General features: G+C 48.8%; 1 protein-coding gene across 2 annotated transcripts in view; it reads right to left on the bottom strand.

Annotated features, from left to right (window-relative positions):
- The window catches only part of BACE1 (beta-secretase 1), a 33,954-nt gene that overhangs the window by 12,029 nt on the left and 4,693 nt on the right, over positions 1–17,232 (bottom strand). For both annotated transcript variants that reach the window (XM_029574114.1, XM_029574115.1), the window contains exons 2-4: positions 11,311–11,399; positions 4,490–4,706; positions 3,095–3,232 (exon numbers count right to left, since the gene is read on the bottom strand). In XM_029574114.1, coding sequence (XP_029429974.1) covers positions 3,095–3,232; positions 4,490–4,706; positions 11,311–11,399 — 444 coding nt within the window. The remainder of the gene's footprint in view (positions 1–3,094; positions 3,233–4,489; positions 4,707–11,310; positions 11,400–17,232) is intronic.

Here is a 17,232-nt window from a genome sequence, read left to right as displayed (position 1 = left end):
AGGAAGGAAGCATGCCCATCCCTGGAGGTGCTCGACCACCACCACCACCACACCGAAAGGTCAGTTTCATAGCAATCACCAGCAATTTCACCCACATGCTCTTCTCCCCCCTTGCTGACCCCTCCTCCCTTTTTGTGTCTGGGACCATGTGTCCAATATATGTGCAGGTGTTTTTCTCTAAAATTTCAGTTGGGCAGAATTCATATATGTGCCAGTGATGCGGTCTACACACATCCAAGGAAATGGAGCCCCTGTGTGGCTGAGATTGTCACTTGCCTATGAGCATACGACGAGTACTCTGAATTAAAATTAAAGCAGGGCTTAATTTCTGGGGAAACGGCCTGGCACGTCTAAAGACTCAAGAAGCAGAATGGCAGGGGTGTTCTGCTCTAGCCTCTCCCTTCCAGACAGAGAGGGTGAGCTGGAGAAGACAGAGTGGAGGACCACCGCTCTGCTCCATAATTCAGTTTCCTCTCTGCTTTGCAGGGGAAGGTGTGGTACTGAAGCAGAAACTTCAGAACAAGGAACAGCTACCAAACAGGCCGATACACCGGAGCGCACTGTTAGCCCAGGTTTGGACGCGCGTTTTCGATGCGCTAGCTTTACCCCTTATACAGTAAGGGGTAATAGTGCGTCGAAAACATGTGTCCAACACCCCCGCCCCCCGAAACTAATAGCGCCCGCAACATGCAAATGCATGTTGATGGCCCTATTAGTTATTCCCGCGCGATTCAGAAAGCCAAGCCGCACATTTTACTTTCAGAAATTAACGACTGCCCAAAGGCTGGCGTTAATTTCTGCCGGCACTGGGGAAGTACACAGAAAAGCAGAAAAAACTGCTTTTCTGTACACCCTCCGACTTAATATCATAGCGATATTAAGTCGGAGGCCCCAAAAGTAAAATAAAAGTAAAAATTTTACAACCAAATTAAAAAAAAAAAAAAAAAAAAAATCGGCCCACGGTCTGGAAGACGGACGCTCAATTTTGCCGGCGGCCGTTTTCCAAACCCGTGGCTGTCAGCGGGTTTAAGAACCGACGCCGGAAACATTGAACGTCAGCTGTCAAACCCGCTGACAGCCGCCGCTCCTTTTACCGCGGGCCCTAATTTGCATAGGCCACCCTCCTGAATCGCTCGCCCGCTCTCCCGCGCGTTTTTCTGTATCGGTCTGAAACTTATGAGCAGCAGTGCCAGTCATCAAGGCCTCAATTGGCAGTGCAGCTAAGAAGCTGCAGCCTTGTGCTGTTCCCCGGGGCTTCGTTTCTGCTGGAGCATCCCAGACTGGCATTCCGCCACCTTTTTTCTGGGACCCAAGGAAGTGTAAATCAGTTCTGCCTCTCCTGCAGAAACAGAGCACAGCACAGATCATTTCTGGCTGCCCAGAGGAAGCAGAACAGAGCAGCGTGGGTTGGAGCGGCCGACCCTGAGACCAGATGGCCACATGACCTTGGGTTTTGTTTTTTTTTGTGCAATTTCTTGGCACTATTGAGAAGGCCGTGAAGTATAACGGGCCAAGGCTGAAGAGACATGAGGTGAATGCCTGTGAACCCCAATGCTTCTGCCACGACTGGCCGGGTCAGATTCCTGGCCAGCTTGCTGCTTACCGTGCTGGCTTCCCGGGCTCCCACTGCTGCCCACACTAGGGGAGAGGGAGTGAATAAAGGGATTGGAGAGAATCGAGTGGGGGAAAGGGAGGGCAAGAGTGAGTGAGTGAGTGAGTGGATGTGGGGGAACAAGAGTAAGGCGATCAGACGGGAGAGCGAGTGAGGGGATGTGGAGGGGACAAAAGAGTGAGTGAAGGGATTGGATGGGCTGAGGGTTGTGCGTGAGAGGAAACGTGTGCGAGAGGATCAAATCTGTTGTGCGGTGTGACTGAATGAGTGGATCAGAGGGACTGGGAAAGACTGAATGAGGGAACAAGAGAGGAGGGCAAGAGGAGCAAGCAAGGAGAGCATGTAGTGCTGTTCCCTTACTTCCCCCCCCTCCCCCCCGAGGAGGGAGAGAGCTGGATGCACTTTTCAGTTCCTGTCAGAGGAGAGTGGCTGGTGCACACCAGTCTGTCCGCAACCCCCAAGGCAGAGGACGCTCAGCTGGCTTCGGCCTGAAGAGGAGGACTATGTGGCTGCCTTACTGGGCAAGGAGGATCATTTTCCAGAGAGGGGAAACTAGTGACCATCCAGAGGGTTGGGGAGAAGGAGAACCAGGAGGAGGATAGAGAGAAAAGGGCCCCCATTTCTTCTATCCTCCTTACCTCACTAACAAGAATTATCCATTGCCACAATCCTCATCCTCTATCATTGCCTGTTTAATTCTTTTGGGGGCTTTTATATTGGTCTAATTCATGGCCGAGTTTGTAGTCAAAAAGTGTGTGGGGGGGGGGGGGGGGAGAGGCAGTGGTAGTGGGCTGGGTGTGACCTGTCCCCTAAACGTGTGTGCGCACACGCACATGCACAAACATTCTCCCCCCTCCTTATCCCAATGATCCTTCATCCCCAGCTTTCTCCAGTGCTGAAGTGCCCCTCCCCCCAGCCATTCCTTGCCTACCAGAGCTCAATAAGCAATGGTGGGCAAAGGACAAATGGGAGTTGGGGGCTGCAAATGGAAGATGGGGTTTTTTTTTTTGTGGTTTTAGCTCCATTCCCCCAGGACTGCATCTCAGCTACTTAAAAAGAAAAAAAAATGCTCTTCTAGCCCCCTTCCCTGGGCATTCTCCTATTGATATTTAAATTTCCCCAGGCAACCCCTTAAAAGAGTTGCAGTCTAAAATGCTGTTCGATCATGGCAGATCCCAGCATGACGTCAGGAAATGAGAGACGTACTCTCCACTTTCGACAGATGTTTTCATGACGACTGAATTAGGAATGTATGCGAAAGATGCACGCATGGGCAGTAGCTATCACTGAAGCCTTGATGATTGGTGCTGCTGCTGCTCACGAGTTTCACACTTGTGCGAACTGAACCTCTGTGGGTCTCCCCCTCCCTTGTCAGGTTGGCCTTTCCTTCACGCTGCTTCCCCTCAACTAACTAGAGGCATGCTCTCACACTCACCCTGCTCCTCTCCTCACTCACCATGGGACTACCCTCTCAGCACTCACCATGCTCCCGCCCACGGAAGCTGCTGCTTCAGACTCCTCCAGTGGGAAGCCCGCACCGCAGAGCTGCAGGGAGAAGATATTGGGGACTTGTGTCTGTTTCACCAGCGAATCAAAGAATGGCTCCAGGGAGTCATCCGGCTGCAGATGAGAGAAAGAAACCGGTAGCACTTACAAAAGGGGGCAGTTTGACTCTTCCAGAGGATACAGTGAGGAAAAAGACCTCAGTCAACACTGGAATCATGTGCTTGAATCCTGGGACTACAAGTGGACATGGCATGGCCTCCCCTAGTTCTGGGACCTGATATAATGTTGTATATACCAACAGAATAGTAATCGGCACTCCTGACAGTTACAGCCACAGAGCATGTGGTAGAGCATCTAACTGTGCTAGCATGCCATTCCTGCCTGCTCCCACCATCTGCATATCCTTTAGGTCTAAATGTCACCGTGCAATGATTTCCCGGCTGTGATATCACAATTATCCACCATATACTTATCCTATTATACCCTGAGCATGCTCAAAATGAGCTCATTTTGCGTGTGCACGCCAGATTTCAGCGTATGGCCATTCTGTGTGTATGCGTACCTGCTAGTGTGCATGTGTGCAAGATCTCAGTGCAGGCTCAGTCTGTGCACGTGTGTGCTAGTTATCACTGTGTATGTTAGATCTCTGTGTGTTCTCCATCTCTGGAAATATCTAGTGTGTACCAGGCCTGATAGCAGCCCCTCTGCTCACAGGGCATATGAGTACAGAGCAAAAGAAACAACAGTGGCCTCTGGTAACTAGACCAATTTAAATTCTGGACAGAATCCACCCATGTGTCTAGAAGAGATTCAGCAAATGGCACTCAGGAAAGCAGATGTGACAGATGTGCATGTGTGGTTCTTTGAAGCGTAATTACTTCTAACCCCCTTCCTCTTCCTAGGAGAGCCTGGATGTGTCAGGATGTCAGCTCTGGGCAGGCCTCCAGCACTCTGGGAGCAGCAAGGGAGTCGAAGCTGGAGGGATAAAGTGCTGAACACAGCAGAGTGTACATTACACTTCCTGCCAGGGCAGAGTCAATCCCACCGTCATCCCCAAAATAGAGGCAGGCAGCATCCTGCCCAGTGTATGCTCAGAAATCAGCAGCTTCAAGGTCAGAAGAATAAAGATGAGATTATTTTACAAAAAAAAAGCCCATCCTCCCTCCCCCCCCCTCGAGACTCCAGACCGCTATCCCTTAATATCTGCGGCCCAAGTGGCTCGTGCAGAAAAGCAGAACTTCAGGTCGGCAGCACCTCTTCCCCACCCCCACCCCCCCCATAGTCCCCCTTTCCTTCCAAGTAAAAAAAAAAAAACTCACCCTGGCTAGTGCCTCCTAAACGCCCCGAAAAGATGTGGGAGGGAAGACTCACCCTGGCTATCTCTGCATAGGCCAGGCCCAGGATGCCTTCCCAGTTGGATCCGTTGATAAAGAACTTGTCAGATTCCGTGATGGCTGCAATATTGGCTCGCACCGTGACATTGGGGCCATGGGGGATGGTGACCAGGTCGCTACCCAGCTCCCCTTCCCACTTTCCCTGGGTGTACGGCACGTAGACGCCTTTCTGCAGATCCCAGTATGTGCTTGACCTGAAGCCAAAGAGAGAGAGGTGAGAAGGCATGGGAGAGAGGGGCGAGACAAGAAAAGGAGGAGGAGAGTGAGAGAGAGAAATAATCAAGGAATACCTCCGGGACCAGGAGTACCTGAACCCCACAATTACCTGCTTTCTATATCACTGTCCCTACTATTAGGCTTTAGGAGCACCTTCCGGACTCACTTATATTTTAACATGTAATTTGATCCTGGGGCCCAGCTCTGACCCTCATATTTTCATTCCTACTTGGGAGCCGTGAAACATGCTCGGCCTTTGTACTAAAATCGACACCCTTGCCTCGCCATGCTTGTAAGTTTTTCTGTGCACATTTCTTTGTCTTGACCTGGCTCTGGATCAGTCCGAGCTCAGCTTTTACCAGCACCTCGGGATGTGTCTGTCTCAGCACAGACAGGCGTCCCTTCCCGGCCTTCCTCCTGCTGCGTGTGACCACAGCTGGATGTGGGCACAGGGGATGGGAAGACAATGGATTATTCACTGTCCAAGAGGCCACTGAATGGATGTCCTTTTGGGTGGGAGATCAGATCTCCCCCCCCCCAAACTATCATATTACTGAATAGCACAATGCAGTACCACCCACATTCCCTTTGGACCTGGCACCGCCAGCACCATCATCAGCCTGAAGGGCCTGACAGGAGCACTTCTGCAGCCTCACTAGGAAACATCCAGCCCAGCCAGGCCTTATGCTCTGCACCAGAATAATCAATCCTGTGCTATCTGCGAGCTCCGAAGCCTTAGTAACATAGCAGAAGATGGCAGAAAAAGGCCAAGAGGCCCAGCCAGTTATTCCTGTCTACATGGGTAAGGATATCCCCCAGCTGCCAGTGTTTACCTGCATTAAATCCTTTGAATATTGTCCCCCATTTCTTACAGCTTTGTGGTGCAGACTCTGCATCATTTTAAATTGCCCTTCTAAGGACCACCTCCAGCCTGTCCATATCCCTTTAGCGGTACGGTCTCCAGAACTGGACATAAATACGCCAGGCGAGGTCCCATTGATGACAGTGTACAGAGGCACCATATACCTCCTTAATTCTGCTGTTCATCTCTCTTCCTAGCATCCCTGTGGCCTTGGCCACTGCACGATCACACTGTTTTAACTACCTTGAGATTATCAGACCCGATCAGCCCAAAGTCTCTCTCCTGGGTGCTGCACAGAAGCTTTCCACGGATCATCGCTCGCTTGGATTTCGGCATCCCCCGTACATGAGTTCTCAGATCGCTTCTCATTCTCTCTGCTCCCCCTCCCCTTACCATAATGGGGGCCGATGCAATTAAATCGGTGCGGAAAACGGGTGCTCGGGGCTGAGCGCCCCCACTTTCCCCAACGCGCTCTCAGCACCTCTCCTGGGCCCGAGATTGAATATTTAAATGAGGGATCGCGCTGCCAAGGAGGCGCTAGGGACAAATATGCGCCCAGGAGACGTGGGCTGTTAGGTGGCTGTCAGCGGGTTAGGAAAAACGGACGCTCAGTTTTATGACCCTCCCTTTTCCTTTTGGCTCCTCCGGCTTAATATCGCCACGATATTAAAAGTCCGAGGATGTACAGAAAAGCAGTATCTTCTACTTTTTCTGTACAACTTTTTTGGGCTGCTCAGAAATTAACGCCTGCTCTGGGCCCCTAGCGTAAAAATGTGCAGGTTGGGCGCACACTTTTTTTTTTTTTTTTTAATTGGGGGAGAATTGCTAGAAAGCCTCATCAATATGCATTTGCATGTGATGAGCGCTATTAGTTTCATAGGGGGCTGGACTCATGTTTTGGACGCACTAATCCCCTTATAGCATAAGGGTTGTGGACGTGCATCCAAGCACGAGTTACGGTAATCACTGTTTTGCATCGACCTCAGTGTCATTGAGCTTCTGTTTGCCACCGCACCAGAGCGTTACACCTCGGGAATACCACACTGCAGTGTGCCAAACCCAGGGGGTCCCCATAGGAGTAACACATTATAGTGTAACAGATCCAGAGAGTTAAGAGGAAAACGAAAAAGAGAATAAGGAAAGGATTTAAAATATTTAAATCGCAGTGGTATAAGCAAAGCTAAAAATATCTGTAAGAACAACCTTTAATGTATACTACTACGGAATGGGAATGCATAAAAACTAAATTACACAATCAAAACACCAAAAAGTGAACCAGTTCCAGAAATTAAAATAGAAATCCCACGGTGACCATGGTTTGGCATGTATGCCTGCTTCAGGGGGGAACTTTTAAATGTAACCACAGCTTCTTTTACTCAATAAATGGTGATTAACTTCATATAAAACTTCTACTAGGTGTTTCTTTCAGTTTCAAATTCAACATCCATAATCACCCAGGGCAAATGTAAATTTCATTTGCTGGCAAATCATGCTTCAGCATGTGTATCCTCAGTCTCGGAGACATGCGGAGGCCGATTCCGTGATAGACAATGCAGTTTGGACCCATGGTTTGAAGTTGAAACAGCACAAGCCTGTGAGGCACTTCATTGTGGGATCCTTAGAGGGTTTTAGCATGGATGCTGCTTCCTAAATTCATTTTCAGAGCATTTCCCGGTGAGACCCAGGACTGTATCAAGTTCTCACGTTAAGACTGTGATTGGCATTTCTCAAAGCTATGTTCCCACAGGAATGAAGGTGCACGACCAGCCCTAGGGCAAATGGCACCCTGGGTGAAAACTGGCTCCTGGACCAGCATAACAAGTGAGACCGGCGGTACCCAAAGGCTGGCACTGCTAGGGTGCCACTCCCAGCACATTTCCATAGGAATAACGCTAGGCTCCTGACTTGGTGACCCGATGTTTCCACCAAGGGGGTACATATGACTTGAGAGTGTAGGAGGTGCCAAATACACACCCCCTGGATAGCACCTTGGAAATTTGTTTCCTTAAGCAGTGACTCAGAATGTTCCAGAATGGCTCATACTATTCTGTCATCAGTACATGCTCTCTGGCTCTCATCAGGGAATCATTCTGCTGAGCCTCTCTCACTAAGGAGCCACACAGCCCCCATCGTGATGTGTGCGATTTCCTGAACAGAGAGTTTGCCAGTGCGGAGTGACTGAATACGACAGCAGAGACGTTTTGCAGATTGGAGACAGATCGGTTTCTATCTTGGCAAAAGATCTACAGCCCCGAGAGAGAACCTCTGGAGTTTGTCGAGGAGTGAGTTAATGGAGCAGCCCATGACAGGGCTCCAGGTGGTATGTGAAAAGGATTCCTAGAGAGAGGGAACACAGAAGTCTGCTTGCTCTGCTAGGGATTCATTTCTAGTGTTTTGTGGAAGTTGGAGGAACACAAGGGATCGAGGTGGCCTAGTGGGTCTGACAGCTAGAGAGGGCCTACACCCACTTGGCTGTAGCCCTTGTACAGTTTTCAGACACACTAGACCTCTCTCTCTCTCCAGTTGGTGCTGAATGAGAGGATAAAAGGAGGAGAGTCAACAGTGTGGAGTCAAGGAGAATTCAGGTAGAAAAGGGAGTCCATGATAGGGATCCTAGAGTCAGGGGAGACCTCTTCATGTCTTTAAATCTTTCTAATTGACTGTTTAAATTGACTTTATGGATTTCACGAGAAGAAACCTTTTTGTTTTTGTCAACTATCGCTATTCAGCAAGTTATACCTCAGCAAGGGATCATTTACTAAGGGTTTTCTCCCCTTTTATGTCTATAGAGAAAATGCTTAGTAAATAGGGCCCCTAAACTGGGTATTTTGGAACAGCACAATCAGGTGTGGAGTTGTCATTTCCTGACTGCAGGAGAGTCTGGATAGCCCCGAGCAAGGCTTTCCCCATGCTGGAGGAACCCCTGGGAGCCCCATGTGTGCATGATGGACCAGCAGCTCTCAGATGTGCCTGTCCTGGCAGATATCATAGCGTTCCCACAGAAATACCAACTGCAATGGGTCAAATCCCTCCTGTCACTTTTGTCAGACTTTTTTTTTTCTGTTCCCTTCCTCCATTCTCCTGCCCCCCCCCCCCCTTCATGCTCTCTTCCACTCATCCTGGTGTCTGCTTGAGAATATCCCCAGGGTCCGCAGCGCACTGGGGGGGGGGGGGGAAGACGGCAGTGCCGGCCTTGTTTGTGAGGACTAAGCATGAACAGCTGCGGTGTGCGCCCGGTCGCCATGGCAACAAAGAGCTGGGGTGGTAGATCTTTTGCTAAGATAGAAACCAATCTGTCTCTAATCTGCAAAACATCTCTACTGTTGTATTCAGTCACTCCGCACCGGCACGCGCTCTGTCCAGGGAATCGCACACGCGCACATCACGACGGGGGACTGTGGCTCCTTAGTGAGAGCGGGTAATGAGGGAGGCTGGGCAGAATGGTTCCCTGGCGAGAGCTGGAGGACACGCACTGATGACACAAGGCTTGCAGAGAACGATATAAAAAGTTTGGGGATATTTTTTTTTTTTAAATCGGCTGATGTCCGGGATGTTTCTGGCTTTCCGCATCCTGCTCAGCAGCGATGCTCGAAATCTAATAAATGATTCCTAAGCTGCCCCTGGAGGCTCCATCATTCAAAGCACCTACCCCTCAGTGCTCTTCTGCTCGTGCATCTGCCTTCCTGCCCCCACATGCCAGCAGCTCCTGCCTCAAACCACCACCTGCGGAGCTTGCAGTAACCCATTAAGGGAGGGCTTGGTTCCTGTCCAGTTAAAGAAAGCTACAGTTCGATCTTGGCTTTAAAAAACCCACATTGGATCTTCAGGATGTGGGCAATTATAGGTGGATATCCTCGGTTTCTGTTTTTGTCCAAAACTCTACACGCTGCCATGCTGAAACAACCGTCTTTTTTGAAAAACAAATCCTCGAGCCTCATCCATTCAAGCTTTCGGAAACTGCTAAAAAAAACAAAACCTGAGATTTTGTTAGTTTCTCTGATCAACTTCTCTAGAAGCGGCCTAGACACTGGTAAAACAAAATGCACTAGCCACCCTCAATCTCTCCCAGCATTTGATACTGTCGACCACCAGATTTTATTGTACCGCAAGGGGACTTGGCTTAACGGGAACAGTTCTTGGCTGGTTTGCCTTTCATCGGTCAGGCAGTTCACAAAAAGTGCAAGTGGGCCAGGTATCTTCTTCCTGGCGTTCAGTTTTGACTAACGTTCCCCAAGGTTCAGCCCTGTTGGCATCGCTTTTTAATATTTGCATGCAGCCTAGCTGCAAATTGCTCGCAGGACTGTCCTTGGGGAATCGCCTATATGTTGATGATATTCAGTTTTACATTCACTTGGGATCGTCCTGGGATGAGACCTCAGCCCTCATTTTCTGATGCGTTGCTGCCATTCGTCAATGGCTCAGACACAATAAATTGGCGCTCAATCTTTCTGAAACAGATCTTCTAATCATGCATCGCGGGGACTCTATTATTGTGCCTCCTCTGCTGAAAATTGAGAACTGCGCTATTCAGCTTTCTGACAGCATTAAAGAGTCTAGGGGTCACTATGGACTCTGTTCTGTCATTCAAGGGGCAAATTAGGCAAGTTGTTCAAACAGGTTTCTTTGAGCTGCGGACATTGCGCAGTCTAAAGCACTTCGCTGTCTAATTCTGATTTTCACTCGGATGTGTGAGCTACAACAATGCCCCAGTTGGATTTACTACAATGTGCTGTTATCTTGATCTTCCCACCATCTCTTTGCGCACATTACAGCTCATGCAGAATGCGGCCGCTTGGTTGATCTCAGGCACCTCTTCAAGGGGTTCTCTCTCTCCAATTCTGTTCCAATTTCATCAACTCCCCGTAGAAATTGTGCGACTTACAGCATCGCCTTGCTGGCACTGGACTCATTTCCCTGGGCAGGCTGTTTATTACGGATCTTTACTCCATCGTGGGCCCTGCGAGCCTCACAACGCGGCCTGCTTGACGTTCCATCCACTCGGCGCGCGCGAGAGGGCGTTCTCTGTGGCAGCTCCCTCTATGTGGAACCTTTTACCAACTTGGGTTAAAACCTTTTAAAGCGCTGCTGAAAACTCACCTATTCACCCTTGCCTACAACGAACACACTGATAAGCATACTTCAGTGCTTGAGTGGCAGCCGCTCTTAACAAGATGTGTTGTGTCCCTCTGTTTATTTTTGTGTGTGTTATTTCGTGAGCCGCCTAGAGCCATTGGCAGCATATAACTATAAATACATAACCCCATGAGAAAGTGTGTTCCCAAAGAGGAGAGGAAGCCATGTCAGCGGAAGGATCATTTTATTATTTACTTATTTATCTCTGAGGGAAACAGCTGCCCCTTGCTCTTAACAACTTTGTCAAAAGCTTAATTTTGGTTAGCAGGTTATTTTACAGACCTCTATCGGAGACTCCATTTCACCTCCCGCCCGCAACCCTAAGTACCCAACCCGCAGAGCTTACCCTAACATGCAGTCCCCCATCCACCTTCCACGCTTTTGAACCTTCCCAGAACCCACAACACTGAGGATCAACACGCAACGGTCAGTCCACAGCGCCGACCCATACACCTCCGTCGTCTTAAGTTCCCAGACTCTAACAGTTACCAAGCCCCAATGCCTCACTTCCTGCCCATGACTCAACCTTTCATAGACCTTCAAAAATCCAGGGGAGGAAGGTCTTTCTCTGCTCCCCAGATACTCACAACTGTCTCTGGTAGTACTTCCTCAAGAAGGGATGAGATGCAGCTCCGACAGCAAAGTTACTGCTTCCTGTGTCTACGAGAATGTTTAGCTGAGGGAAAACACAAAAACAGCAAGTTGGTGAGCGGCCCGCTTAGCCCATTTGTATTTGTGCTAATTGCCACTTAACTCTTGTTGACTGTTCAGACCCATTAAGCGCCAGGTGTTGCCATTCCCCAGTGGGGGGGAGGGGGGGCCTGCATTCAACCTGCTGAGCTAGCCCCACCTCGACACTTCCTTGCACTTAGGAGAGGCAATGTCAGCAAGTTTGCTGGAGCAGGAGGTTGGCTGGGACTTCTCTAGGAATGCTTGCCTTAAAGAGGGAGTGCAATCTGTAACAATGCATAAAAATACGACATCCCTAAAATCCCTTGGGCCTCTCTACTGTTCTGATACTTTTTTTTAATATCGTGTTTGACAAAACATTTAAAGAGCAAAGGCACAGCGATAGGAAGGTGGCCATCCCAGTGTCCTACAGCTCCAAACTCCCACAATGCACTCGGGCGATGTCAGGCTGCTCAGAGCTGGATGCCAGGCACGAGTCGACAGAGAAGAGGTTGAAATCCTGGAAGCGGCCGAGACAGAAAAGAGCCTAACACAGAGCTGCAGAATACTGCGGTGCCGTACAAGAATCAGGCAGCCTCAGGAGGTAGAAAATGGGGAGACCACCACCCCCCCTCATAGCCTCCGTGCTTGCTGATTCCCTCCCTGGAGCGGCAGATCAAGCTCTGCCACCCTCCCTCTGACTACAGACCTCACCCAGACCAGAATTTAGCTACATTACTATTATACATCTCTCTATGTACAAGCCACTTCTCCCAAGAAGGGATCGCATCTTGCAAAGTAACAGCATAAATTATGTTGTGGCTCATTTACTAATGAGCCTCGCGCCAGCCAGCAACCCTGGGAATGGCAGCAGCTACCTCTCGGGTGAATCTCTCGCGTTTCCTTACGGTCCCCAAGCTTTCCGCCTTTAAAAGGAAAGATCCTAAGGGGGGCACACAGCTTTCCAGGGAGGTGTTTTAATGAGAAAAAGGAGGAAGGGAACCCGGCAACCTCCGCAATCTCTCGCTCAGTGCAGAATTATTTTCGCTCTCCTTTGTGTTCTCAGTGTGACAGGCCCATGGGCTTTACTGCTGACTGTGGGAATCGGGGCAGGCCGCACTCGCCACAGTCTGCCGAAAAGCCGGGACCTTGCCAAGACTTGAGGGATCGACCCGAGCATGAGTGGGAGCTCCGGCGAGCTTAGAACTCCTCCCACATCTCCAGCCTAGGATGGCGCTGGCCCAGACAAATTGGCAGGCAGGCAAGTGAACCGTCCCCAGCTCAGCGGACAGACTGCACAGGAATGCTACTAAGTTCAAAAGGCTGGGAGCAAGTTTCATTAAGCTGGTTTACTCTTCCCCTGTCCAACCCCACCTCCGAAAAACATCCACTTTTTAAGGAGTTAAAATGTAGCTAAATGCAGACACCTGGCACAGAGCAATCCTGAAACTCATTAATCTAGCCCGGCTAAGGCTGATGTAATAAGCTATGCATTCAAAATTCAGCAAACGGTTTCTTAACGCAGGGGCTAAAAAAGTGTTAACGCCTAATGGAGTAAGCTAATGGTATGCTAATACATCAAGAATTACAAAAAAAGTGTGCACACCCAAAAATGTGTGTAAACAAAATGCTTAGCATGCATAAAAATATGGATTTATGTGCATGCAAAATGTTGCCTGCATTGAAAACATTCATGCACGTAAACCATGTTTTCTGCATGTAAATCTTGAGCGCAGGAGACCCCCCGCCAGCATCTCCAGGTTCTTCTCCATAGGCTTCCACTGGCTCCAGGAGCTTTACTCCATCTCTGACTAGGAGTTAAATTTTGAACATTAACAAAACAGGGGTCAAACCTATGGATCTTTCTGCAAAAATAATAATAATAGTTAATGCCTTCATTTGCATGGGCTTTCCATGTGAGGGCGATACACAACGCAGTTATTCACACATTTTTTGTACTCAAAACTCCTCGCTCCGTTAAGAGTGAGGTTTGCTCACAAAAAACATGCATACGATTTTGGGTAAAACTGCACCTTAGAAAAGAGAAATGTGACAGTAGAAGACGACCACATGGTCCATCCACCCAGCTAATTTAGCTTTACAAGTCCTATCACTCCCTCAGAAATCCTGTTTATTTTATGCTTTCTTGAATTCAGATACCATTTTTTTCTCCACTGGGAGGATGTTCCATGCATCCACCACCCTCTCTGTAATGAAATACTTCCTGAGATTACTCCTGAGTCTAATCCCTTTCATCCTCATCCATGACCCCTCATTCTAGAGCCTCCTATGCCTGGAAACCTTTGAGATATATAAAGATCTCTATCATATGTTCCCTATCCCACCTTTCTTCCAAGGTATACATGCTTAGATCTTTAGAAAGAAGACCATTGACCATTTTATTATCACCCTCTGGACAAACTCCATCCTGTTTATATACTTTTAAAAGGGGCGGTCTCCAGAATAGGACCCAGTATTCCAAATGAGGTCTCATCAGGGACCTATTCAGGGGCAATATCACCTCCCTTTTTCTGCTGACCAATTCTCTCCCTATGCAGCCAAGTATCTTCCTGGCTTTTGCCTTGTTACATCGGACCCTTAACCAGCTAGATGGCTTGCACAATCGCCCTCTGTGTCTATCCAAGAATATTCCAGTAAACTCAGTCATGAGATGAAAGGAGTCAATACAACATGTCACTGGGACTTTTTCCCCCTCTTTCTTTTTGCTAGGTAGTTTTGAGAATTCCCCTTATAGTGATCTGACTTCCTCCAATTCACGCCAAACAGGTCCCAAGAATTAAACAAACCAAACTAAGGAGGAAGCGACTGATTGATTTCATTCTCATGGATTGTCTTTTGAATTGTTTTACGCCACTTTGAGCAATCCTCTGACCTGGAAGGCGATATAGAAATATTTGTAAATAAATAAATAAGCATACGCCGTGCATTTGCAGAGATTTTCTAGTGCTTTTCAATATTACCCCATGCAACGTGACCTGAAAATCATCAGGCTCCAGTCATTTTCAACAGGAGAGGATCCCCCTCTCCTCTCCCTCATATCTGGACCCATCTGGACCATGTCCGGGGAATTCTCTTTCCTCTCAAATCAGATTAAAAAAAAGGACTGGTTCAGTTTCTTTTTAAAAATTGTGTTATGATTTGCTTCGTCTGTCTGGGTACTCCTCTCCCAAACCATTCAACCTAGAGCAACGAAATTTGCAGGAAAGGTACAGCTCTATAAAAACCAGAAAACAAAATCCTGTTTCCCCATAAATCTTATGGTTGTAGCCCAAAATCTGAAAAAGAAATGGGGGGGGGGGGGGTGCTGGGCAGGTCTTTTCTGGTTTATGATGTGCATTGTAAAGCAATAAAAAGGCAACACAGTGAAAACATTAGAACAGCCATGCTGGATCAGGCCCAGGTCCATCGAGCCCAGCATCCTGTTTCCGACAGTGACCAGTCCAGGCCACAAGGACCCAGCAGATCCCATGGAGGAGACCTCTCTTTCCTGGTATTTGCTCCTTAGGATAGCCATAGCTTTCTTTAGTCTACCTGGCTAATGTTCGATGGACTTTTCCTCCAGGAACTTGGCCAGACCTCTTTTAAACTCCGCTATGCAAGAGAACGTAAACGGTGCTGGAAGCCGGTGGAAAGACCAACACATCCCTAGGCCAGCCAAACACCTTCTTTATTGGGGGGGGGGAGGGGGGGCAGCTTTACTCAAATCCTCCCGCAAAATGTTTCTTGGGGGAAGAGGTTTAAGGGAGCGATACCTCGCTCCTATCTCGAGAGGCTCTAAGGCGTGCATTATCGGGGATGGGCCGAGGAGGGGGATAACGCAGCCAGCCTGCTCGATAGGGAAATGGGATCCCGAGAACGTATTGATGAAATCTGCAGGACCGCGGCTCAGGTTGCATCACGTGCTATCCTGTGCTCCAAGGACTCGATGCTTCTTCCCAAAATAATCAGCAGGCAGAAAAGGAAAAATGTCCTAGTAAAACAGCAAAACTTCACATCATGACTCAGGCTCCATCTGTGTGGCTGGCAGCGAAAGATGCCCAGCCACGCAGATAAATCCACACATACCACTCTGCTAAAGAATTAAAAGGAGACCTGCCTTTTCCTTCACTTGGGGGCGTTAAAGGAGAACTGCCCTTTCTTCAGGCTGGGATTGGCATGCAGTCGTTAAACAGTTGTAGGATATTTATGATGATAATAATAATAATAGACTAAAATTTAGTGTAGTTTCATCTTCCTTCTGACCCCGGGCAAGCCCTGTCAGCTCCGCTCACTCAGGAATTTCTTTTTAAAATACCTCTTGACGTCAGGCCTGTGGGATTATAACCCTCACACCTTTCCTGTGCACCTCCACCTGATCCCTTGGAGATCTCCGCTCAATAAGCTCAGCCTGGGAGAAAAGGGTCTGAAACACAATCTTAGCTCCCATGCTACTCAACAAAAATCTAACTTCCCTCCTGTAGAAGCCGTGCAATCCAGATGAGATGCCATGCTCATTTTAAATACTACTAGTTAGAATTTCCCATCTATCAACTCTTCTCCCCTATGGCCGCCAAAGGTCAGCAAGGTGGCATTAGGGAAGACAACATCATGTGCGAGAAATACATTCTGGGCACTGTGCGATACGGCCTACGGTGGGAAGACGCGAATTTGCACAGCTTCGGTGCATAGCTGATCCCCCTCGCTCGTGCTGCATGTTCAGGCTGAGGTGCACTGGCAGAGCCGTGTAGAAGGGATTGGGGGGGGGGGGGGGGGGGGGGGTTCAGAACTGGAATAGCAGGGAGAACTGCAGTTATTGGTTACAGGAAGTCAGCGAAATAGTTCCATTTTGCTCTCTCCCCACCCCTTCCAGAAACAGTTCCATTAGCACCGTGTGCCGAGATACAGCGACAGGTTCAGCAGTGGCTACCCTTGGGGCCTGAAAATATAGGGGCCTCTGGATGTGCTCAGCTTCTCACACTAATGGCAGCTGCTGCCTACCAAGGTCAGACTTTTATCAGTCAGGAGCATTCTGTGTTCACGTAAGTGTGCACTAGGCATAACTGTGCACATATACCATGTCTGCTTTAACATGTTAATTATGCATTAGTGCAAGAGCCTTTGTGTGTGCCAAGCTGTATGAGTACTGTATATGTTTTTAAATGGATTCATCTGTAGGTGCAAAACTATGTATATGGCCATGTTCATACAGGTGTTCCATATATTTGTAAATGCTTGTCTACCTTTTGGGATCTTGCCAGGTATATATGACCTAGATTGGCCACTATCTGAGACAGGAGGATGGATCTTTGGTCTAAGATTTTATTGTGTGTCTAGCAGTGCACAGTTGTGTGCATACAGCAGTGCAGTCTCATACTGGTGCCTCCCTGGCTCCTGTAGCTTTCCTGGTTTTGAGGAGGGGAGAATGGCAGTGATGCCGTTCTGACAGCTTCAGGCAGTGCCGGCAATGCTCTAGTGCAGTGATTCTCAACCAGTGTGTTGCCACGCACCAGCAGGTGTGTTGCATGCTACCTATAGCTGGCAGGGCTGAAGACCCGAAGAACGACGCTTCTGGCCACCGCCGGGGCCAAAGAAACAAAGACTGGTGGTGCTGGCCACCGGCGGAGCCGAAAATGAGCTGTTCAGCTGGGGGCCAGAGTGTGTGTGTGTGGTGTATATACATGAGACAGGGAAGGTGCTTCTGTGTGTATGTGTGAGAGAGAGATGGAGCATGTTTCTGGCTGGCTGTGGTGGTGAGAGAGGGGGCATGTGTGTGATTGAGCCCATTTGTAAGTGAGATAGAACATGTGTGTGACTGAAAGCCTGTGTGTAAGTAAGAGAGA

The sequence above is a fragment of the Rhinatrema bivittatum genome, chromosome 12 (genome assembly GCF_901001135.1).
Source record: "Rhinatrema bivittatum chromosome 12, aRhiBiv1.1, whole genome shotgun sequence".
Lineage (NCBI taxonomy): Eukaryota > Metazoa > Chordata > Amphibia > Gymnophiona > Rhinatrematidae > Rhinatrema > Rhinatrema bivittatum.
This window is presented reverse-complemented; position numbering and strand designations above follow the sequence as displayed.